Genomic DNA, 26347 nt, shown 5'->3' on the forward strand with positions numbered 1-26347 from the left:
GGCCTAGATAGGTACTTCGTCAATTCCAACACCAGCGATAGGCCTATAGGTTTATACTTCGCCAATTACAACAACAGCGGCAGATAAAGTTTATTCGGCTTTAGCTACGTACTTCGTCAATTACAACATCAGCGGTAGTACTAGCGATCTCATCAATAATTCATTCCAACATCAGCGGTAGAAAGTTACTTCATCAATTACAACATCAGCGGTAGTAGGCCTAATAGTTACTTCGTCGATTCCAACATGAGCTGTAGATAGTTACTTCATCAATTCTAACATCAGCGGTAGATATAGCCACTTGGTAAATTACAACATCAGCGATAGACATCAGCAGTTATGTAGTAAGCGACTTCATCAATAATTCATTCCAACATCAGCGGTAGAAAGTTATTTCATCAATTACAACATCGGCGGTAGTAATATAGTTACTTCATCAATTCCAACATCAGCTGTAGATAGTTACTTCATCAATTCCAACATTAGCGGTAGATAGTTACTTCATCAATTCCAACATCAGCAGTAGATAGCTATATACTTCATCAATATACCAACATCAGCGGTAGATAGCTACTTCTTCAATTCAAACATCAGCGGTAGATAGCTATATACTTCATCAATATACCAACATCAGCGGTAGATAGCTACTTCATCAATTCCAACATCAGCAGTAGACAGCTACTTCATCAATTCCAACATCAGCGGTAGATAGCTATATACTTCATCAATTCCAACATCAGCAGTAGATAGCAACTTCATCAATTCCAACATCAGCAGTAGATAGCTACTCCATCAATTATAACATCAGCTGTAAGTTCTTCTTCCTTATATAAGTGCCTCCCTCATATGTATGAGTATTGTCGCACTGCGTACAGACAAGCTGTACTTATTTTTTACTCTGGAACCTAGAGTAGATGAGTGTATTTTGAAGTACAGTCAACATGACCGGGATGATCCCCTGCTCTTTTCGAATAGCCTGTGACGTTCTTTAACGTGCACACTACATTAATGTGAGAAAATATGCATGTACACGGGACCGACAGCTTAAAGTGCCCTCCGAAGCACTAATTAGCAAGTAGAGTGAAGTGTCTTGCTCAAGGACACAAAGAGCCGGACCTGGGATTCGAACCCTTGACCCTTGGGTTCACAGTCCTATGCCTTACTAAACCGCTAGGCCATGCTCTCCTCCTCACCATTTCCAAATTATAGCTACTTCATCAATATTAGCAGTAGATAGTTCCATTTTTATACAACAACAGCGGCAGATAAAGTTATTCGGCTTTAGCCTAGCCACGTACTTCGTCAATTACAACATCAGCGGTAGTTAGCGACTTCATCAATAATTCATTCCAACATCAGCGGTAGAAAGTTACTTCGCCAATTACAACATCAGCGGTAGCAATAGTTACTCCATCAATTCCAACATTAGCGGTAGATAGTTACTTCATCAATTCCAACATTAGCGGTAGATAGCCACTTCATCAATTCCAACATCAGCGGTAGATAGCTACTTCTTCAATTTAAACATCAGCGGTAGATAGCTATATACTTCATCAATATGCCAACATCAGCGGTAGATAGCTACTTCATCAATTCCAACATCAGCAGTAGATAGCTACTTCATCAATTCCAACATCAGCAGTAGACAGCTACTTCATCAATTCCAACATCAGCGGTAGATAGCTGTATACTTCATCAATTTCAACATCAGCAGTAGATAGCAACTTCATCAATTCCAACATCAGCAGTAGATAGCTACTCCATCAATTACAACATCAGCTGTAAGTTACTTCACCATTTCCAAATTATAGCTACTTCATCAATATTAGCAGTAGATAGTTCCATTTTTATACAACAACAGCGGCAGATAAAGTTATTCGGCTTTAGCCTAGCCACGTACTTCGTCAATTACAACATCAGCGGTAGTTAGCGACTTCATCAATAATTCATTCCAGCGGTAGAAAGTTACTTCGTCAATTACAACATCAGCGGTAGTAATAGTTACTCCATCAATTCCAACGTTAGCGGTAGATAGTTACTTCATCAATTCCAACATTAGCGGTAGATAGCCACTTCGTCAATTACAAAATTAACATCAGCGGTAGACATCAGCAGTTATGTAGTAAGCGACTTCATCAATAATTCATTCCAACATCAGCGGTAGAAAGTTACTTCGTCAATTGCAACATCAGCGGTAGTAATAGTTACTCCATCAATTCCAACATTAGCGGTAGATAGTTACTTCATCAATTCCAACATTAGCGGTAGATAGCCACTTCATCAATTCCAACATCAGCGGTAGATAGCTACTTCTTCAATTCAAACATCAGCGGTAGATAGCGACTTCATCAATAATTCATTCCAACATCAGCGGAAGAAAGTTACTTCGTCAATTACAACATCAGCGGTAGTAATAGTTACTCCATCAATTCCAACATTAGCGGTAGATAGCCACTTCGTCAATTACAAAATTAACATCAGCGGTAGACATCAGAAGTTATATAGTAAGCGACTTCATCAATAATTCATTCCAACATCAGCGGTAGATAGCCACTTCGTCAATTACAACATCAGCGGTAGATAGCAGTGATAGCTACTTCCCCAATTACAGCATCAGCGATAGATAGCTTCCATCAATTACAACATCAGCGGTAGTTATTATTGTAACTCGGGTTTTCATTTTTGTCATTATTACAACATATCTGGTTTTGAAACAACTAAACAATAAAGCAACTGGGCTTGACAATATTAGTGCGCGCCTCTTTCAGCTCCATTAACCCACATTTTTAATTTTAATCTAATTTAATTTTCTTGTGAACAATCAGGCTTCAGACCCAAACACTCGACTCAGACAACCCTTCTTGAAAGTTCCTCTTGAAGTATCCGACTACATTCTGAAAAATATCGATGCTGGTCATCTTGTTGGTGCAGTATTTTGGACCCCAAGAACATAGGCGTAGATCCCGGGGGGATGGGGGGATTTATCCCCCCCCCAATATTTTGCCAGGGGATGGTCCATACAATCATCCCCCCCCCCCAATGTTGACGCCTGATAATGGGTTTCTGACCAAATTAACCTCATATTTGCCCATTTTAGCCCCAAAAGTGCAAATTTTCGCGCGCTTCGCGCGCATTTAATCTATTTTTACACCATATTTCATCAGTTTAGCTTCAAAATAGCAACAATTTTCGCGCGCTTCGCGCGCATTTATATCATAAACTAATTCTGTCGCCAAAGGCTGCTGGATTGACTATACTTCAAGATTTTTTTCAAACTTCATCCCCCCCAATGACAAAAAGAAATCTACGCCACTGCCCAAGAAGGCGTTTGATACGGTTTGTCACCCTATTCTTATTAGAAAGTTACAGAGTTTTAGTGTTGGGGATCTGGAGCTTGATTGGTTCATCTCATATCTATCAAATAGAAAGCAAATTACTCAAATTACTGCCATTTCAGATGTTGCTAGTGTAAATTATGGGGTGCCGCAGGGATCCATACTAGGCCCTCTTCTATTCACATTGTACATAAATAGTCTGCCTGCTGTGGTTTCTCATTTGCCATGTAAAATCAATCTTTATGCAGATGACACTGCTGTTTTTTGTGCCGGTAAATCAGCTGTTGAAATTGCTAAAAATCTCACTGCATGCATGACTAGAGTTGCAATTTGGATGGAAGAAAATGGAGTTACTCTGAATGTATCAAAAAAAAAATCTATGCTTTTTGGGTCTCATTTTAAACTAAATAAAGCTGCCCCTCTCAAGGGAGGTGATCAAATTGAAACAATGCCCTCTTTTAAATACCTTGGCTTACATTTTGATCAAACCCTATCCTGGAATGTTCATGTTGATAATGTTATTAAATCTGTGGTGAAATATATTGGGTTGTTCTCAGAGGCGGATTTAAGGTAAAGGGCCCTGTCAGCAAAATATCCCGGGGCCCAATAGTAAAGAGTCGAAATCAGGAGCGTGCCTGAATGTTTTGGCCAGGGTTCGCAGGATTTTGCCGCAGGTGAAAAAAAAACGCTGTTTAAACCGCGGTTAAAACCGCTTGGCAAAAACAATTTTTGCCAGTTTTTGCCACCAAAAATGGCAAAAACTAAAATAGTGATTTATAATTCAGTTTTTTCATCTCAAAACAAATTATTAAGTTACAAAAATAATTTCCTGAGTGTAACAAGGCCAGATTTTGTAACTATAAGTAACATATTAAGAAATTAAAGGCATGCGTTTTCATTGCCCAAGTGCATTTAGCCGAAATGTGGCATATATCAAATTTAAAACTTTTTCATTTTAAGGACTTGATGAGACAAAAAATATGTTGAATGATTCATTAAAAGTTGTGTGCTACTGTTTATGAGCTTTCTGTGTTACTTTTTAATAATTGAGTGACTATATGTGAGTTTTTGCCATTTTTGCCGCTTTAAACCGGACAAAAACAGGTTTTTGCCAGTTGTTGCCACCGGCAATGGCAAAAACAGGTATTTGCCGGCAAAAACCGAACCCTGGTTTTGTCCAGTGAGCATTAGTTCGGCCTGATGTTAAGAGATATGTGCGCGTAGTGCTCGAATATTCATTCCATTTCATACTATTTGAAGTAAAAATTGATGTACATTTTGTAAATTCGCGTGAAGCGCGCGAAAATTTGCAATTTCATACTATTCTATATCAAAATCGAGGGTTTATCAGATTTGTGAGTGTTTAAAAGGTAGGTACTAAAGAACAAGGAATATTTCCTTTTATGTTTTTGCTTGATAGTCAAGAAGCAAACAAAATCGCAGAAGTCCAGAATCAGTTTTAATATCATAATCTGACCTCCAGGAATAGGAAGCCAATACTTTAGTACGCGTGAATTTTGACATTAGGGGGATGGGGTTGGAAATAATTCTTAAATGCAGGACCTTTTGGCGACAAAAGAAATTTATGGTACAAATTTTGCCATTTTGAAACTTAACTTTTAAAACATGGCGCAAAAGGGGGATTTATCCCCCATCCCCATTATACTCCACCGGATCTACGCCTGTGCATCTTAGGGCCCCGGTCAGGGCCGGATTTGCCTTTTGTGGTGCCATGGCCAAAATTTGGAGGGTCCCAGTGAGGAAGGCATATACACTCAAGTGGCTTAGTTTAATTTGACTTCAAGACGTATACGGTTGTGGCGGAAGCATAACAATTCAGAGGGAGCCGAACATATTTTGTTTTTGATTTACTATGACATTTGCGGGTGAAGCACGGAAACAAATTCAGTCTGTTTTAGCCCAAAATGAAGGTGAATAATTTGCTATATACAGGGCCAGAGCGCGCTTCACGCGGGCAAATTTTACCCTATTTTGGCCCAAAACATCATGTGTTTAGGTCTAAAAAGGGAGATGTACATTTTTGGGGCCTATAATATTTGACATTTGAGCTCATGTACCCATGAATAGTTATTAAGAATGGCCCTTTGTATTGAAATGTGGGCCCCCGGGAACTCTTGATCTTGGATATCTGGGCCAAAATTGGCAAAATTCATATCGAAGGGAAAGACCTTTAGGCCTAAGTGTATCACGGTCCACATACGGGGTCCTTTGTAGTTTTAGAGCCAGCTTTGATGATACCCTTATATCTAACATGAGGGGGGGGGCTGGGCCCATACTAGATTGCCTATTTGTATTTTGAGAATGTATAATGCTCTAGGTACCAATTCGTAGTCCTAATTCTATAAAAATTGTATTCCAGAATATTAAATTTGGGCCCCTGGGGCCCTTGACCTTTGACCTCTTGCTGAGGCCAAAATGGGCAAAATGAAACTTTTCAAAACTCATAAATGCTGGCATAAATAGAATGTCCAGCACGGGCATATAATTATATAACCTTTCCAGTACTATTCTACCCACCGCACATTTGAACCTTGCAGAAAACAATTAAAGCAACAAAAAAAAAAAAAAAAAAAAAGCAGGGGGGCCCTTTGGCCAAAATAACAGGGGGGCCTTGTCAGCAACTGCTGACTTGCTGACAGCTTAAATCCGCCACTGGTTGTTCTACAGAATAAGAAAGTATCTGTCTCAGGAAAGTCTTATCATTTTACACAATTCCCTTCTATTGCCAAGAATTGATTACTGTGATATGGTATGGGGCAACTGCAGCAAGCATTTAATGTGACAGAATAGAGCGCCTCCAAACAAGATCAGCCAGGGCTATTCTAAGGAACCAATTCGCACAAGTAATGAGTATCTTCGTAAAAAGATGGGATAGGAAACTTTGGAAACGCGCAGAAATTACCATCTCAATCTTGCTGTTTTTAAATGTCTTTCTGGGCTGGTCCCAAATGCTTTGTGCAATCATTTTTCACTTGCAGGGAATTCACACACTCTCAATACTCGCTCGAGTGCTCACGGGAAAATTAGACGCAGTGGACCTTTTCTTGAATATGACAGGCGCTCATTTCAATATAGGGGGGGGGGGTCTTGCTTGGAATCAACTTCACAATTCAATTATTTCTCCGTTACCAACCAGTACTGGTGTTTTTAAATCAAGATTCTATCCAACATAGTAGGTCTATTAATTTCTCTTGCCACCAAACATTGGTTTAAAAATTTTAGGTTCTTTTGTTGAGTATTTTCAAATAATAGGCATTGCATGCAATGATTGTTACAGGATCAACTTTTGCCAAATTTCTTTTGTTTAAATTTTATTGATTTTTCTATTTGCTGTTTGATTATTGTGTTCTATCCTAGCCACTAAGTTTTTATCAATTTCCTTTGATTATTTGAATGTAGTTTGTTGTATTTTGAAATCCTGATTTTAAATTATTATGCTGGCATAATGTTTTATCATTTTAAAAATTAAAATTCTCATAGTGCAATAAGAAATAATAATAATATTAATTTTGTCAATGTATTTGAAAATGTAGTCTAATTAATGCAATACAGTGTGTGCTATGTATTATTTTTTACCTATCTTTTAATATTATTGTTGCATGATGCAGTCATGTCTACAGTAGAATTCACCACGACCTTTTGCAGGACTTAGACCCCATTAAAAGCTATTAAACCAAGATAACACTCATTGAAAACAGCTCAACTATGTTCTTCTCTGGTTAAATCCACACACACATGTGTCTGTTTTACCTGTGCAATGAGCAATGAGCTGGTATTAATAGTTTCAGTTGGGTGAACGATTATAAAGCAAACGCAAGGTAGCAATTACTGTGTGGCCTTTGTTCACGAAATGAGACAATACTGTGCATATTGTTAACCACATTCTTGAAAATGAGAAACATAATGGCTGTGGGCCATAACACGGTTTGGAAATAATTTCTTCATATTTTTTGGTGTTATCTGTCGTTTACATATCCTTCCTAAAACACCAAAGTGCGAATATTTCCAAACACCTAAATTAGCTAAAAATTTAGGACATGTTACAAAACTATATTTTCTAGAATTTCAGAAGAGTACTTTTAATATTGGCCGGTTATTCTTCACACAGCGACCTTAACTAGGCAATGTACTATTACCTATAAAATACACTAAAACACGAAAGTGCGAATATTTCCAAACATCTAAATTAGCTAAAAATTTAGGACATGTTACAAAACTATATTTTCTAGAATTTTAGAAGAGTACTTTTAATATTGGCCGGTTATTTTTCACACAGCGACGTTAACTAGGCAATTACCCATACTTCTATCATACACAATTTGTAGAGGTTATACGCTTCAATGGTAAGAGCACTGTGTATTGTATATAGGAAAACGGACAGTAACTGCAGTATGGTACCCAATTAATTTTGGTAATTCACGTAATTTAAGTTGATATAGTAAATTATTCTAAGTGTTTTGTAATTATTTATTTGTATTTTGTATGTAATAACTGGGCCATATGGAAGAACAGGGGAATACTTAAATTTTCCCCTGAATATGGACCAGTATAAAGAAGAAATAAACAAACAAACAAACAAATAGCTACTTAATCAATTCCAACATCAGCGGTAGATAGCTGCTTCTTCAATTCAAACATCAGCAGTAGATAGCTATATACTTCATCAATTCCAACATCAGCAGTAGATAGCTACTCCATCAATTACAACATCAGCGGTAGATAGCTATATACTTCATCAATTCCACTAGCAGTAGATAGCTACTTCATCAATTCCAACACCAGCGGTAGATAGCTATACACTTCATCAATTCCAACAACAGCAGTAGATAGCTACTTCATCAATTCCAACATCAACAGTAGATAGCTGCTTCATCAATTACAACATCAGTGGTATATAGCTGTATACTTCATCAATTCCAACAACAGCAGTAGATAGCTACTTCATCAATTCCAACATCAGCGGTAGATAGCCACTTCGTCAATTCCAACATGAGCGGTAGACATCAGCAGTAGTGAATTCATCAATAATTCATTCCAACATCAGCGGTAGAAGTTACTTCGTCGATTATAACATCAGCGGTAGATAGCTACTTCATCAATATCCAACAACAGCAGTAGATACTTACTTCATCAATTCCAACATCAGCAGTAGATAGCTGCTTCATCAAGTCCAACATCAGCGGTAGAGATAGCTATATACTTCATCAATTCCAACAACAGCAGTAGGTAGCTACTTCATCAATTCCAACATCCGCAGTAGATAGCTGTATACTTCATCAATTCCAACATCAGCGTTAGATAGCTACTTCATCAATTCCAACATGCTACTTCATCAATTCCAACATCAGCAGTAGATAGCAACTTCATAAATTCCAACATCAGCAGTTATAAATAGCTACTCCATCAATTCCAACATCAGCAGTAGATAGCAACTTCATCAAATCCAACATCAGCAGTAGATAGCAACTTCATCAATTCCAACAACAGCAGTAGATAGCTACTTCATCAATTCCAACATCAGCAGTAGATAGCTGTATACTTCATCAATTGCAACATCAGCGATAGATAGCTACTTCATCAATTCCAACATGCTACTTCATCAATTCCAACATCAGCAGTAGATAGCAACTTCATAAATTCCAACATCAGCAGTAGATAGCTACTCCATCAATTCCAACATCAGCAGTAGATAGCAACTTCATCAAATCCAACATCAGCAGTAGATAGCAACTCCATCAATTCCAACAACAGCAGTAGATAGCTACTTCATCAATTCCAACATCAGCAGTAGATAGCTGTATACTTCATCAATTCCAACATCAGCTGTAGATAGTTACTTCATCAATTCCAACATCAGCAGTAGATAGCTACTGCATCAATTCCAACATCAGCAGTAGATAGCTGTATATTTCATCAATTCCAACATCAGCTGTAGGTAGTTACTTCATCAATTCCAGCATGAGCAGTAGATAGCTACGTCATCAATTCCAACATCAGCGGCAGGTAGCTATATACTTCACCAATTACAACAACAGCAGTAGATAGCTACTGCATCAATTCCAACATCAGCAGTAGATAGCTGTATACTTCATCAATTCCAACATCAGCAGTAGATAGCTACTTCATCAATTCCAGCATGAGCAGTAGATAGCTACTTCATCAATTCCAACATCAGCAGTAGATAGCAACTTCATCAATTCCAATATCAGCAGTAGATAGCAACTTCATCAATTCCAACATCAGCGGTAGATAGCTACTTCGTCAATTCCAACATCAGCAGTAGATAGCTACGTCATCAATTACAACATCAGCTGTAAGCTACTTCACCATTTCCAATATATAGCTACTTCATCAATATTAGCAGTAGATAGTTCCTTCACATTCCAACATCGGTGCAGCTACTTCATTAATGTCAACATTGCAGTATATACAGCTAATTCGTCAATCGGTCGCGACCCCCAACCCAGCAGTGCTGTAGAGAGCTACTTCATAATCAATTCTAACAACAGCAGTCGATAGCTACTTCGTGATGATTTCAATACCACAGTAGATAGCTACTTCATCAATTCCAACACTAGCGGTAGATAGCTACTGCATCAATTCCAATATCAGCGGTAGATAGCTACTTCATCAATTACAACATCAGCGGTAGATAGCTACTTGAAGTCCAACATCAGCAGTAGAAGCTATAGTAGATAGCAACTTCATCAACTCTAACATTAGCATTATAACGAATCATCAATTCCCGCATCAGCAATATAATTCACTGTTGTTCTTTTATTAATTTTTCCAACAAAACATTACATAATGTTCAATAGATCTGGACAATACCAACAACTATTACACTATAATATACATTTTTTCGCTATCTTTAACATAGATTTTTGTTTCTATATCAAATTAATAATCTTTTTCTGCTGTTTTGTGGTAATTTGTATTCTATAAAATGTACATTTGTGTGCATATTGAGGGCGCTATTTACATATATGTTATTAAAGTTAGCCAAAAAATATGAATTATTCCTTACATTTCATAATAAAAAGGTTTTTTTAAAATTTCCATCCGATTTGTTGGTCTTTTTTCTGATATTATAATACCATGATACATGCAGATAACCTAACATCAGCTACCAGCGCCATCGCCTCTTTGTTACCATCAATTTTGGAGACACAAGAAATGATAGCAAGCCTATTACATAACAAAACCGTGAACCAGATGACTTCTCAAGACAAAATTGTTGAACTTCTTGAAAAACAAACGAAATATCAAATGCGACAGCTTAAAATTGAATAACAGAACTATACATCATTAACATCAGTCCGGAAATACACCGAGTTGAAACTTTTAATTTCAATATGTTTATGAGAAAAATAGGGCCTTTCACTTGAAATCAATATATTACATGATCATGATGATTATCATTAATAAAAACACTGTAGACTACCAATATCACGCTGTATAAATGTTGGTAAGTACATTAGGAATTAGTCACATTTACAAAAAAAACATTTACAAGTTCTTTTTGTATGAGCGCTTGAAAGTGATGACATTTTATGTTAATGTAAGTTTTAAAGAATTTGATTTTCCAAATATATCAGGTCACCTTCCTTTAATCGAATTCATTGTTCAATCCAATGTTATACAAACATATATATTTTTACAAGATGCATTTGACCCTGTACGGATTTGCTCAGGTCCATACCTCGTTCCTTTTAAGATTGGGATGGTAGAAAACGAACAAAATAGAACATAATGACTACAGGGAATTATGTATTAAAATATTGAGTATTGTTGCAAATCTTTGTCACATCTCTTATTTGGTCAAATGCAAAATAAATCTATTTGTGTGATTTCTTTGATCTATATAGCCCGTGATCTATAGAACCATACCCACCCTTACCTCTCTCCTCCTCTTCTATGTCTATCATGCTATGATTTCACCTCTCTCTTCCACGTTGGTCAGGGAGGGGGCATTTTACAAGTGAATTTAGAAGAACATCAAAGACATCACTTGTATTACATTCCAGATGCTGAATCTACATCAAATAATAGTGCGAAAAAGGGAACGAACGTTCTTATAATAGGGTCGTTTTTGGTGTTTACATCGACCATGATGCAGTCATGTCTACAGTAGAATTCATCTCGACCTTTGCAGGACTTAAACCCCATTAAAAGCTATTAAACCAAGATAACACTCATTGAAACAGCTCAACTGATTAAAGCGGATCTTCTCTGCTTGTGCACATGTGTCTGTTTTACATGTGCGATATCGCAATAAAGCTGGTATTATAGCTTCAGTTGGGTAACCGATTATAAAGGAAACGAAAGGAAACAATGGTATGTGGACCTTTGTTCACGAAATGAGACAATGGCCTGCTTTTTGTTAACCAGCATTCTTGAAAATGAGCAACATAATGATTGTTGACTTAACACGGTTTGGAAATAATTTCTTCATATTTTTGGTGTTATCTGTCGTTTACACATCCTTCCTAAAACACAAAAGTGCGACCCTCTCCAAACACCTAAATTACCTAAAAATTTAGGACATGTTACAAAACTATATTTTCTAGAATTTCATAGAATAGTTTAAATGTAGCTTGTACCATTTTTGTGGCATCCTTCAGAACGGAGCGGTCCGTTACCAATATAGCTCAATATTTTCGGTCAAATCTCCATTCACTTAACACGGGGAGTTGGCTAGCTACGAGCTAGCTATGCTTTGCCCTCACTCATATTCTATGAAAGTGCGACCCCTTCTGAACATCTAACCTAGCTGTAATTTTAGGTCATGTTAGAGAAATATATTTGCTAGAAGTTTGGAGAATAGTTTAAATATTGGCCGGTTATTTTTCACACAGTGATGTTAACTAGGCAATGCCCATATACCTATAACATACACTGTTTGTAGAGGTCACGCGTCAATGGTGAGAGCACTGTGTATTGTGTATAGGAAAACGGACAGTAACTGCAGTATGGTTCTATAGAGAGCGTGACCGTTGCGGGCGCTATAACCTCCATTTGTAATAATAAAGTTTTTCTTAAAAAAAAAACTTCGTTGCTATTTTTCTGAAATTATCACATAATATGCAATATGAACATGTAGACAGTTGCCTTATCTGCTGTTTTCCAAAAACAAAATAAAATGTTACCTCAATGATAAATGCAACCTAATATAGAAGCTCAAAAAGCTCACTGCATCGAACCCAACTGTAAATTCTGATTACATCTGGATGTACTTTACATCTAACAATTTCAGGCGGTGGATCTACATTAATTATAGCTATTCAAGAATAAAATAGACAACAATAAAGATATGCGAGCAAAATAGTACATGCCCACATTAATTATAGCTATCCAAGAACCAATAGATAACAATATAGATATGCGAACATAATTATGATTTAGTACATTTACCCATACAAATGGGTAAATAGTTTTCCCTTTGATTAAAGAGTTTAGCTTCAACACTACACTATTTTTCGCTCACCTGGAACGTTTTCACTAGTTCGACTAGTGTCTTCAGCAGATGGTGATGCTGTGATGGTATCTTGTCTACGATCGGGATAACCTTCACTGATGACGTCATATGATTTCTTTCTTTCTTTCTTTCTTTCTTTCTTTCTTTCTTTCTTTCTTTCTTTCGTTCGTTCGTTCGTTCGTTCGTTCGTTCGTTCGTTCTTTCTTTCTTTCTTTCTTTCTTTCTTTCTTTCTTTCTTTCTTTCTTTCTTTCTTTCTTTCTTTCTTTCTTTCTTTCTTTCTTTCTTTCTTTCTTTCTTTCTTTCTTTCTTTCTTTCTTTTTCTTTTTTCTTTCTTTCCTCCTTCTTTCCTTCCCCCTCGCCAAAAAGTCTGGCATGTATGAAGAGAAAACTAGAAAGAAATAGAATGAAGAAAAAGAACAAGGAAACAAAAGGCCACTCCCAACAAATCAATTATACAATTTTGCTCTTAGCCCCGAGTCTAGAAATGTGGATTTCTTATTCCGTGCCCCGACACAAAGACTGTAGGTGACACGTTATTTTGAATTCTATTACCCCCACGACCCATTATTGAAAATCGCGCACTGTGATTTGTTGAAACGCGTCACGTGACAGACCATTAATTAGCGATAAAGTGTCAAGGGCAACGAACTTTATGTTCTTCTATCATCACAGCGCACAGCAGAGCGCACAGTACACCTGCTTATGTAGGGGAGAATGGAATGTCAGGGGTGTGTTATTGTATGTGCATACCTGCTTATATAGAGGCCTTGCATGTGACGTATCATCCCGTAAATATGGCGGACTACTCAAATACATTCAACAAAAGCATGATTGCAATCTACCGTGACAGTTCGTCTCACACACATAACCCTGCACTACGATCAAATAGGTTGATGACAACATTTGATTGAATGGACTGCACTCCGCCATAACTACGGTGAAGGACACCGGCTCAAATCCTTTGTTTGGAGCCAATCGATAATTTCATGCAAGGCCTCTATAGGGAGAATGGAATGTTAGGTTGTGTTATTGGAATGTGCATACGCTTTGGCTACGCGTATACATGCGCTCCACCTTGAGGTAAACAACCTGAAATATTTGGGCAAAAATTTTGACATTTTCTCTTTAAATCACACTATTTTGTGGTAATAGAATAGAAATAAAGGGTGCAGCATTATCCTTTACACGCAAATAATGTGTCCTCGGCAGTAAAGACGTTTAAATAATGGGTTCGGCTGCGCCTCACCCATTATTTACGTTTTTACTGCCTCGGACACATTATTTTCGTGTAAAGGATCATGCATTACCCTTTATTTCTTAAACAGGGATGCTGTAAACGGACGATCTCATCGTCGCACTTTCAAACGATTTTAAGCATTGTACTTTTAAGTACAATGCATCTGTTCAGGATAATTGTTAACATTTCCTAAAAACACATAATGCGAAACTTAATGCTGAATAATTCTATTAAAGTACATTATAACTATTATCAGGTCCGCAAAACATGTATAAATATTAGGATATTTTTGTAGGACGGATAACGCGTCAGAGAGACTTGCAGCCATCCAGCATCCAACGTATGTTGTTAGCTTAATACGATCTTCTCGTATAAACACGGTAACCGGTAAGTTTTTTGTTTGTAACTGATTGTGAAGTTGTTATTTAATTTAATAACATGATAATGTAATGACCAATATATAGTTGGACGTGTTGCATGCGTTTAGCCGTTGATCCTTAGAGCGACAAATCACATTATAAAACGGGAGAACGCAGCGCAAAAGAATATGACTTTGTACTATAGGCCCTTTTGAAAACGTAAGATATGTTTTTTTTTAATTATTGATCAATTCATACAATAAATGAACTTTATTGTCAAATCATCACAATATCCCTCTTCTTATTTTGTCTTTATATCTGTCAGGATTTCGTGAAGACACAGCAGACAATGGGGCGCTTACTAGTACATTTTGCAGTGTTTTCATTGGTCTTCATTGAGATGTGTTCAGCTCGTAAGATATTTTGTTTGCTTGTTAATATATTATTATTATTATTATTATTACTATTATTATTATTATTATTATTATTAGTATTATTATTATTATTATTATTATTATTATTATTATTATTATTATTATTATTATTATTATCATCATCATCATCAACTATGAAACATTTTTGTGTGATCAAGTTCAATCCTTGATACTTTTTTGTTTTCTTTTCAATTTATTATTATGTCGGTTTGCCCAAGGTTTTATAGCCATGGATACTGCACCGCCACAAGCCTATTCGCCGTATAAGTGATGGTGTAACAAGATTAACTACCGTAACAATAGGTTAAAAAATGTTTTTGAATATATCGCACGGCACTTGTACGTTCATGGGATACCTCTGCATTAAACCATAGATGTCAAAGAACGGGATAAAGACCTGGATCATAATTCTATAGACGAATCCAATTTCACGCACTCCTACACCTCAATAGCAGCCATAACTGGGTCCCCGCTGAGTAAATCCTACCAGAAATGTGAAATGATGCGGCCTTGGCGGAAATTTAAAACTGCATTCTATCACCCGTGTTACACGTAGACAAACGAATGATGAAAGTTTGCAACACAATACAATATAACATCGATTTTTAAGTGGGTTTTAATCCACCCAATTGGGCAGTCACAACACCAGTTAGGTTTAGGTTTAGGTTTAGGTTTAGGTTTTATTAAACAGATACGTCGCAGACAAAGGCTGAATTGAGTACCGTTTTACAAAAATACAATATAAATATAAATATACATAAATACAAGATTATACAAAAACAGACCAATTAGATGAGACATAGGTGCGCCGGGGACCCAGTAATGGCCGACCAAATCCTGGTCATGGCTTGGCACGTTGGATTCGTCTATATAATATTCATACCATGCTGATCACTCGCAACTGTAATATTAGTATCTTTGAAAAGAGAGGTATTGTATTCAATCTATGATTGCAGACATATTATTCATGATGCAGTCATGTCTAAAGTAGAATTCACCACGACCTTTGCAGGACTTAAACCCCATTAAAAGCTATTAAACCAAGATAACACTCATTGAAAACAGCTCAACTATGTTAAATCAGATCGTCTCTGGTTAAATCCACACTACACATGTTTCTGTTTTATCTGTGCAATATTGCCATGAGCTGGTATTATAGTTTCAGTTGGGTAAACGATTATAAAGCAAACGCAAGGTAACAATACTGTGTGAGCATTTGTTTACGAAATGAGACAATAGTCTGCTTATTGTTAACCAGCATTCTTGAAAATGAGAAACATAATGGTTGTAGACTTAACACGGTTTGGAAATAATTTCTTCATATTTTTTGGTGTTATCTGTCGTTTACATATCCTTCCTAAAACACCAAAGTGCGAATATTTCCAAATTAGCTAAAAATTTAGGACATGTTACAAAGCTATATTTTCTAGAATTTCAGAGAGAACTTATATTGGCCGGTTATTTTTCACACAGTGACGTTAGCTAGGCAATGCCCTATTACCTATAACATACACTAAAACACCAAAGTGCGAATATTTCCAAACATCTAAATTAGCTAAAAATTTAGGACATGTTACAAAACTATGTTTTCTAGAATTTCAGAGACTACTTTAAATATTGGCCGGTTATTTGTCACAGGCAATGCCCATAATATAACATACACTGTTTGTAAAGGTCACGCGTCAATGGTGAGAGTACTGTGTATTATGTATAGGAAAACGGACAGTAACTGCAGTATGATTAATCAACACTTATATGGCGCTCTAAACAATGGGCACAGCACATACACAGTGATGAGTGCAACCTGCTTGTAGTGCAGGGCGATATGATGTTTAGGAGCGTTTATTGTGTTTAATTAGATATTTTACCTTAACTCTGTAAACACTTTTACGGATCGCAACCACCTAGGGCCAAAACTATCTTTTACCCAAATTCAATTGAGAATGCACAACAAAACACACATGGTATTGTTGGACAATGATCTTAACATAAATATAAATGCATACAAAATACAATCTCATAATTTTGTAGTGATTATTTATCCGGCTTCTTCTTGTTCTTAATTACAAAGTTTTGTTGCATTCAATGTTCCAGACGATTGATGTATAATCCTGATTCAAACAAAATCCTTGCACAGAGGATATTTCCAAAACGGTGCTGCTTCACCATTCCCTCACTTTCTTCAGGAAACAGACTTTTTCCACACAGTTCCACTCACAATGACAAATGTGTTGTTTCATAAGCCAGACTTCAGCTAGTCGACAAAAGAATATATTCCTCTTTTTGAAATAGGATAGCACTTTGGTGTACTCAAAATCTCCTTCGTTATAATATATTGCTGGTTTAATAGCACATTGTTGGTTATGCAAATTGACTGGCTCACGGGTACCTATCTTTGAAGGCACATACCGTAGAATTCCGTCTAGAAGCATATATGCCTCTAAACGAGGGTTTTTTTAACGAAAGATATGAAAGGCCAATACCCTTCTCAAAAACATTGCAATAGATTGGTCTTACAAATATACATGTTTGTACAGCCGCCTTTATCAGTAATATAGTTGTTCAAACTCCAAATAACGTTTTTGTTGAGAGTGTCTGTCTCTTGTCTCTTGTGTCAAAAAAAAACCTCGTTTAGAGGCATATATATGCTTGTAGACGGAATTTTACGGTAGACTATAAACACATTAGAAAGCCTACAACAACTTTCTTGATCAAATCTGCCACGGAAATCTCTTGCTTCTCTGTTCGATACCAAGCTAGTTAAACGGCAAAGTCCCATTCTAAGAAAAGCTGATTCTGTCACATTCACCTTTTTTTTTTTTATAGCCAAAAGGATTTTCAATATTATGTAATACAATAAACATTCTGAAAAATCTGGGAATTTTCCAATAATTAATAAATGATACAGGATTATACAGGGTGCATCACAACACTAAGCAGTGTTTATATAAGTCAACACTTAAACACTTTCATTAACAGTGTAGACCTTTATGGCACATGTTAGTGGCCTTCATGACCCTTTATCTCAAAAAGAAATTGGCGTTTATCGCGCTTTACAGTCTTTTTCTTCTCCTCTTCCTTATGAAAAGCTTAAACTATTACTATTACTCTAACTATTACTATTATATTGACCCCTTATTATCGTTACACAGTTTGTAATGAGACAGATAGGAAATGTGTTAATGGTGATTGTCTGCAAGGCACGTGCTTTTGTTCCCGAGGTTTCATAGGAGAACTTTGTGAACAACTTAATGGTAAGTAACTACGCTAATCCCAATATCGTTACACAGAGGATGATTTAAGGAAGCCCCATCATGCACTGCAAACGTGTTATCACCAGAGTTTCAACGGCCACTTGACTTTTCAAATCCCATTGAATTATGTGCAAAAGATGTTGTTTAAGAATTGTGCGTGTGTTATTATTATTTGGTCGATTTCAGATCTAAAGTGATGTATGCATGAAGGATAATTCACACCTTCTGTAGGTAACATAAAATGTGAAATCGACCAGCATTGTGAATGCGTTTTTATTGTAAATATATCAGTCCAAATTCAAATTTAACCATGCCCGTCAGTGCAACGTGCGAGCAGTAGTGTCATGTTCACTCACACAGCTGTGCTAACCGCAAGTCAACACAGTGGCGTGGTGGGAAGTGCTTAAATCATCCTCTGATCGTTACACATATGTTGTAATAAGACAGATAACAAATGTGTAAATGGTACTTGTCTGAGAGGCACGTGCTTTTGTTGCCGAGGTTTCGTAGGGTAACTTTATGAACATCTTCAACATCTTAATGGTAAGTACCATGGGTATCAATCCGGGGAAGGGGGGGGGTGGGGAAGGGGGACGTCAATCTTTTTTGTCTTTTTAACCATCAGCCCGATTGCCCCAGGCCCGTAGCCAGGATTTTTTTTCGGGGGTGGACCTTTTTGGACTGGGGGTGGCAGATTTGGACATTTTTGGACCTAAAAGGCATAAAGGACCTCTATTTTTTCCCTCGTTACGCTCGCAAATCGAACTTTTTGGGTCAGAAAATGGGACTTTTTGGGCCTTTGGCATTTTTGAGGGGGTGCGTCGCACTCCCCGCACCACCCTGCCTCCGGGCCTGGATTGACCCCCACATTTCAAGTCGAATTGGGGCTAATTGGTAAGTACCTACGCTAAGGGGTTGTTGATCAATAATGATCTGTCTCCCGGGTGGACAGATTATCCTTGCACACCCTCTCGGCACTTCAAAATTGCTTTTTCCCCCTCTCGCCAATCCTCCCCCTTTGCACGTGCCACATATTTGAGAACAAGTTGTAATCCATAACATGGCTTACATATAATCTATAAATTAAACTGGATACTTTCTTTTTGGGATGGGTCTATATTATAGACCCATCCCAAAAAGAAAGTATCCAGTTTAATTTTGGCCCGTAGATCAAAGAACGGGTGTTAAATCAAGACCTACCAAACGTATGTTACAGGCAAATTTATTCCGCACAGTTTGATATCTCATTTGTCCAAATCGACGCAGAATACATTACATTACATTACATACAAGGAATTTATAGGGCGCCATTTCATAAAGACCACGGCGCCAAGATGGAACACAAAATATTTGAAAGGCAAAATAAAACAGCAAAACTGAAACAAAGCCACCAGATTATTGTGGGAACAGGAAGGTTTTGAGACCTTTCTTGAAACTTGGCAGAGAAACAGCAGTACGGAGTTCAGATGAAAGTGAGTTCCAGAGTGCAGGTGCAGTGAGAGAAAAACTCTTGTCGAAAGCTGATTGCAGGCCTTTAGGGTTGAATTTTGGTACAGTGTCTGTTGCAGAACGCAAGCCGAGACGAGATTGGTTAGAATAGCTGACACAATGACCTTTTAAATGCAATCACCCCAATTTTACAAGTTGCAGTAATTCATATTGATTTGGTAGTGCTACTCAATATTCATTTTGTTTCGATATTGTAAGGTGAGAAAACAAATCACAGCAATAATCAATACATGAAATTAAAGCATGAGGGACTTAAATTCCTATCATCAGATGCCTTCCAAGTCAAAGCCATACTGTTTAGAGAAACTTTGGTTCCTTAAGATTATGTCGAAATTGAGTAATAGTATCTGCATTCAATGAAGTGAAGTCAAACAGTCTTAGTCCGTCTCTGTTATTGTGTACCTTTATGAAGAATCTTGAGGAGCAGGAATACCATATCAATAGCAATTACTGCAACTTTAAAATGTTGGATAGGTGCATTCAAAAGTTACTGTGTCATAAATTCTGCATCGATTTGGACAAATTAATCTGCAGAATAAATTTATTGTTACATACTTTTGGTAGGTCTTGACCAGAATCAAACTGGATACTTGTGATGGGTTTATATAATGCGAACATATCAAGCTTGAATTTTTAATTTTGAACGTTTCCGTGTACTTTTTTCCTGAGCCTTTATTAGAGCGTTTTATTTAAACAAAAACCTCGTGCCCCTTTAACCTTACCAAAATGCTCTTGTCCCCCTCTTTGGAGATTCCAAAAATTGCTCCCACCCTCTTTTTGCCCAACGGGATGGGGAACAGACTTATTGTACAGCCCAGGGTATCATTGAAGACCCACCACCATTCCACCACATCCACGACTAACGCTGTCAATGTATTCAAGTCCTCTCATTTACTTTTGATATTACAGGCGTAAATGGTAGGGAGACACAGCTAATGGATGATATCCCGGACATTCTACTGGAAGAAAAGTAGCGAGAGGATGGTTAAGCCCAAGAACTACCGAGCCATATTTTGTAACACGGACTACGAAGGAGAAGAGAGGGGGGTTATGGCACCTTTGTCTAAAAATGATGCACGAAAACCTTAACAGATAAACCGATGTGGCCTCTCTACTAATTAGGCAATTGCAGATAACTACCGCCCGCCATTGGAAATGGACATGCGGAAGAGACACACGGAATTGATATAAAGACTTGTTTGTTGGAATTTCAGTATTCCCTGATCGTACGATCATCTCAAAACCAGGTTCTACCCACAAAGCGCGTGCTGTGTGTGCGTACGCATGTCAAACGCTTGCTTTAATTACCCCGTACACTTTGCAAAAGCCCTTGGAACATTGCTAGAAAAGCGCGAGAAACAAAAATGCACATTGTGCGTATGCGTTTGCTGGGAGAACCTTGATTTGTTAGCAAGAATACGGATTCGTGCAAAGGGTGAATTGTTTCACGGACTTTATATAAATTTACTGCTTCTTTTGGTGCTTTTTCGTGACTTTAAGCAGCTGACATTTCACTACCTGTCCGTGTTTCCCATATCCTGCATTTTGGTATTATATCAATAATGATAATAATAAAAATTATAATGTGATATCATAATGTCATTATGCGTGTATATAATTATTAGTAGTTGTAATAAAAGCTCTGGCAATTATATCAAAAGACCCAGGACTTTTCCAATTCGGGAAACAAAACTTTGTCCAAAAACCATCCGTCCAATGGCCTTTGATCCAAAGTACTTTGATCCAGCTAAGTTTGTCTCAATATAAAAAATGTCATATGAATTTTAAAAAAAAGGCCAAAATTGGCGTTTGACGAAATTTTGGATGGACCAAAGTGTAAGTGTGGACGAATTGAGCCAAATATTTTGGACGAATTGTAGTTGGAAAATTAATTTGGACCTCAATAGCGGATATAAAAACCATACGCAGCCACAACTGCCAGGCACTGCCTCACCAGCCTGGTCACTGGCCCGGGTCACTGGTCACCCGTTGCTGTGGGATGTCATTCCATTTTTCAACCAGGATTCGTCGCAGGTCATTCAATGTGGTTGCATTGGCTATTCTGGCAAACACAGCACGACCAAGCTGCACACAGCACAACCCACAGGCATGACAAGTGTTCAATCGGGTCGAGGCCTAAGCTGGTGGCAGGTAATCTCATTCTCCCGTATTCTGTAGGTAGTCTTTGCCATCTTAGCGTTGTCATCTTCACGGTTGTTTGATGGGATCATTTATTAGTTTTTTAAACAAAACATGACGTACAACCAAATTTTAGGCTTAAACAGCTAAAAGCGATATCATGCTAATGTATACAGATGCTTTTGAGTCAATCTCAACTTTAATTTTCCCTCTTTTACAAAATTATTCACTTTTTACAGCATTTTTAAAAGCTTTTTTGGATATAAAATGTATCTATTAATGACAAAATTGGTGGCGCTATTTAGTTTCTGGAAATTACTCTTTCAATATTTTAATACAAATAATTCCTTTTATTGTTTGATAAAATGTCCTTGATGCTTGTTTCACCTATTCCAGCTGTTTTAATGGCAGTATGAATCACCTACCCCTTGCAAATAAAGAAATATGTTTAAGAGTAAATAGCGCCATCTATAGTTTGCATTTAGTTAATAATAAGGTAAAATGAAACCGCTAACAATGTTTATTTCCTTCACCAATTTTATATAACACCATTAAATAAATTAAAGGAAATGATTTTATACAGTCCCGTGACGACTCTTCTAAAATTATTCGGTTTGCGAGAATTTTATTCTCCTGAATTCATCCCTATTCCAAACGCAGAAAGTTAAGTTGATTCTTTCAAGATGAGTATGATAGTTTGTGAGTATCATTTTTATTCACACAAGTTCGAAACTACACCACCGATGACAAATCCCACATGCTTATGTGTGGACATTATTTTGACCCTTTACCTGGCGCCACATTTGTAATTTACATTGATTTCTTTTTCAGTCAATTTTCACCAAATACATTTAGAAAGATGTTCTTTCAGGATATACAACAAAAACGTGAAACAGATTTTTTAACTCTGAGAAATCAACCTTTGAAATTGGGTAACATCGTTTTTGGACCACCCTGTATTGATACACTCTGACCATTTGGACATTTTCTTATTTTTGTCAACCAGTCTGAGAGTGTGCATAAATTATTCAGATTGCCAAATGTAAACGGAGGTGCAAAGCCCGATGGTATAAAGTTCGTGAGTTTGTATTTAGTAGTGTCCCTTCCTTGTCAATCTATTCAATTGTCCTGATATATTCACCGCCAATTGTGAACATTCAAAGTCAGGTATTTTGTAAATACTCGTGGTTGCAATTATCTACAATGATGTTTACCTCCTCATCAACTATCCTCACGGCATCTTTGCTGATTGGGTTATGCTTTACCAGTCCCATCAAACGATCAGAGAATGCAAAGATTGAAAACACCTGCTATGGGAAAAACTGCATCGTCAAAGTTGAGTTTCCTTCTCCTGACTTGATCTCAGCATATCACACAGACAACTTGACCGATATCATTGCCTCGTCTTTTTCAGCAATTTTGGAGACGCAAGAAACTATAGCAAGTATATTGCAAAACCAAACCGTAAATCAAGACAAAATTGTAGCGTTACTTGAAAAACATGATCAACAACAAATTCAAGAAGAGTACCATAATGAAATGAAAGATGTACTCGAAACTCGCTATGATTCAAACCGAGAAATCTTGCATATTATGACCACAAACGAAACTGCTCATTTCTTGGTTAAAAATAGGAAGAGTAGTTCAGCCCTATCAGCTATTGTCGATTCTCAAGGTCAGATCTTGAATCTTCTTCGTAACCAGACCATATCAATGACATCACTCCTTGATACCGTTACAAAGCTTATCAATCAGCCAGAGCCAGATCTGCCATCTACAACTTTGTCAACATCTGTCCTTCCTCGCGATTGCAAAGACCTATTACTACAACGCTATTCCGTCAGTAAAGCTTATACCATAGCCGTGGAGAGATTTAGAGTCTTTTACTGTCTTCTGCGACATGGAAACCGATGGAGGTGGTTGGACCGTGTTTCAAAGACGATTCAATGGTTCCGTAGATTTTTATCGCGGGTGGGAAGATTATGTTCAAGGATTTGGTGACGTGGAAGGGGAGCATTGGGCTGGCTTAGAATTACTTTATCAATTGACAAGATTTGATTTCTGGGATTTGAGAATAGATTTGCAGTTCTTCAACGGCGACAGACTATATATTGTTTATAATAACATCAAAGTGGGAAACGAAGACTCATTTTATAAACTGACTTATCCAGATCGTTATGGTGAGCAACATGGGAATGCGGGTGACTTCTTGAAATACAACAAAAACAACGGATTTTCAACCTTTGATAATCACAGTCATAGATATCGATTGAATCCATCATCAAGCTGTCCTTACAGCCTTCATAGTGCATGGTGGTACAGAGGATATTGTGACAATAGTCCTAATTTAATGGCTACTATCCTAGAAATGAGACACGTACAAGTAGAACAGAAATGTACTGGAGTTCTAGTCATTACGCAACTAAAAATCCGGAAAACTCTACCATGATGCTAAGGCGCCGTTAAATTAGGAGTATTCTTTCAATACATATTTATAAGAGACTAGCGGTCAACCGTCTTTCGTGGTTCGTAAATAGATGTAATTTGCAAATACATCACCACCCTCCGAGTTTTTATTGCTAATAATTTTTACCAACTTCCTAATTTATTAACGATTGATCAGTCTTTTCATTTACTTCTTCGTTGTCCAGTCCCCTAACCTCTCCTCCGACAACCCATGGTACCTATGTACTCTCCTCATTCATTTTGATATTCCAGTGTTTATTCTTCCCGCTTTCTTTGCCTATTTTTTTTGTTTTATTATGGCACAATTAATGCAGATAATCGCGTAAGTATACGCGTGAATTGAACAAAAACAGGACTGCTCAAGATAAGTACTGAGGTCCGGAATAAGACCGGAAAAGGTACAAAAATTGTCATTCAGATGACATCATAGCCAATATTAATACAGTTGGTATTTTGTTTGGACCCTCTAGAACATCACCAAGCAGTCTCAAATTAGTTATTTTTTGCTAATTGTAGTTAAATGTAGTTAAATGTTGATGATATTTGAGTTGCTAAGTTAAGGTAGCATTATGGAGCATTTCCCCAGTTTTATCCGGTCAAATCTCACAATTTTTGTTGTATAGGTATGAACTGCAGCATTATCAAAAATAAACGATAAAATGATTTTTGTGTAGCCATGTCTTGATCAGAGGTCAAAAGGTCACATAACCTTGAAAATTCTGGCAAATCAGTTATCACATGACCTTTTAACCCTGGTCAAGTCAGAGCTGCTCTAAAATCATAATCTCATTATATTTTAGTGCTTCTGCAGTTGATATCTAAGCAAAAATACATGACAACAAAACTGGGGAAATACCCCCATAATACTACCCCTACCCCTTAATTTAGGAACTCTAATGCCACCTACATACCTGTCTCGGTCATGTCTGTAGCGAATTGTTTTCCAAGCGTAACAACTTGAGGCAATATTTTGTTTTATCAAATCAGAGCATTTTTTTAAATTTTGTTTAGGGGCTGTGCAATAATTATGAGCCCCTGGGGGTAAAATTTCCAAACGGCTCGCCAAAAACCGCTTGCCCCCCCCTTGCACATGCCAAATTTTTTGGATCCCAATTTGCGAACCTTATGTCTAGATATATGTTGCGAGCGCAGCGAGCAGGAACATTTGCATATTAAAGCGTTTCCGTACTGTTTTCCGATCCGAAGCCTTTTTAGAGCGTTTTATTTAAAACGCGCCCCATGAATGTGTGCCAAAAATCGCTTGTCCCCCCTCTCGGCTGGCCAAAAATTGCTTGCCCCCCCTTTCGGCTCGCCACAAATTTCTTGCCCCCCCCAAATTTTACCCCTTACCCATGTGGAGCTGAAAAAATGAGATTATAACTCAAGAGCTGCACGCTTCATTATGGTTTGTACGCAGATTCGACTGCCATTTTTGAAATTTGAGCCCTTCATAAGTAACCATTTTTGTGATAATCAGCAATATTTCCCCAATTCGTTTTGTCTCCTTTTTTGATATGATGTAGGGAAAGTCCTTTAGAGATACTTACAACAACAAAAATTTGTTTCTTGATGAATTGTGTCTTAATTGTACTTTGTTTTTGCTGTTTTTTGATGTATGCCCTTCATGGTTTTTGGTCTTCCCAAACCATGTCCTGGGTTTCGAGTGATTTGATAAAATATCTTATATAAGTTGTCATTGTAAGCTATTGTATTACATCGGATTCCTTGTCGAATTTATTAATAAAATCTCAAATTAATAATACGAGTAACCATGATAATAAAGTTAGAGATTTTCGAGAGGGTTATAAATTGTTATTAGAAGAATCAGCTCAACGCTTGAACACAATGGTTCTACGAAACTCTCATATCGTTTTATATGAATATATCTAATATTTTGGTAAACAAATTCCACAGCTTTATTCATCTTATTCACCGCGACCAAGGCCAACGTGTTGGATTCACGGAGCAACATAATAGTATTATTTATTTAATAATTTGCCATAAAATTTGTATTATATCGCAAATTAAAAAAACCTGAATTATTTGAAATCAGCAGGACATTCACCGTATTCATGGCATTCATAATGCAATTTGGTGTGTCTGATGTGCTCCCA

General features: G+C 37.2%; 1 protein-coding gene and 1 long non-coding RNA gene across 2 annotated transcripts; both read left to right on the forward strand.

Moving 5' to 3' along the window:
* The first annotated feature begins 14316 nt into the window (after nucleotides 1-14316).
* On the forward strand, nucleotides 14317-21225 carry LOC140157083 (uncharacterized). The gene is made up of 4 exons (XR_011859633.1): nucleotides 14317-14459; nucleotides 14757-14844; nucleotides 18018-18119; nucleotides 20538-21225. It is a non-coding gene; the product is annotated as an uncharacterized lncRNA (long non-coding RNA).
* Nucleotides 21226-23667: 2442 nt separating this feature from the next.
* Nucleotides 23668-24216, forward strand: LOC140157821 (ficolin-3-like). The gene has a single exon (XM_072181068.1). The coding sequence runs from the start codon at nucleotides 23668-23670 to the stop codon at nucleotides 24214-24216; it is 549 nt and encodes a 182-aa protein (XP_072037169.1).
* The last annotated feature ends 2131 nt before the right edge of the window (nucleotides 24217-26347 follow it).

This window comes from Amphiura filiformis, chromosome 7 (assembly GCF_039555335.1).
Source record: "Amphiura filiformis chromosome 7, Afil_fr2py, whole genome shotgun sequence".
NCBI lineage: Eukaryota > Metazoa > Echinodermata > Ophiuroidea > Amphilepidida > Amphiuridae > Amphiura > Amphiura filiformis.

Coding starts and splice junctions, on each gene's coding strand:
- LOC140157821 (XM_072181068.1), top strand. CDS start 23,668: ATGGAAACCGATGGAGGTGGTTGGACCGTGTTTCAAAGACGATTCAAT.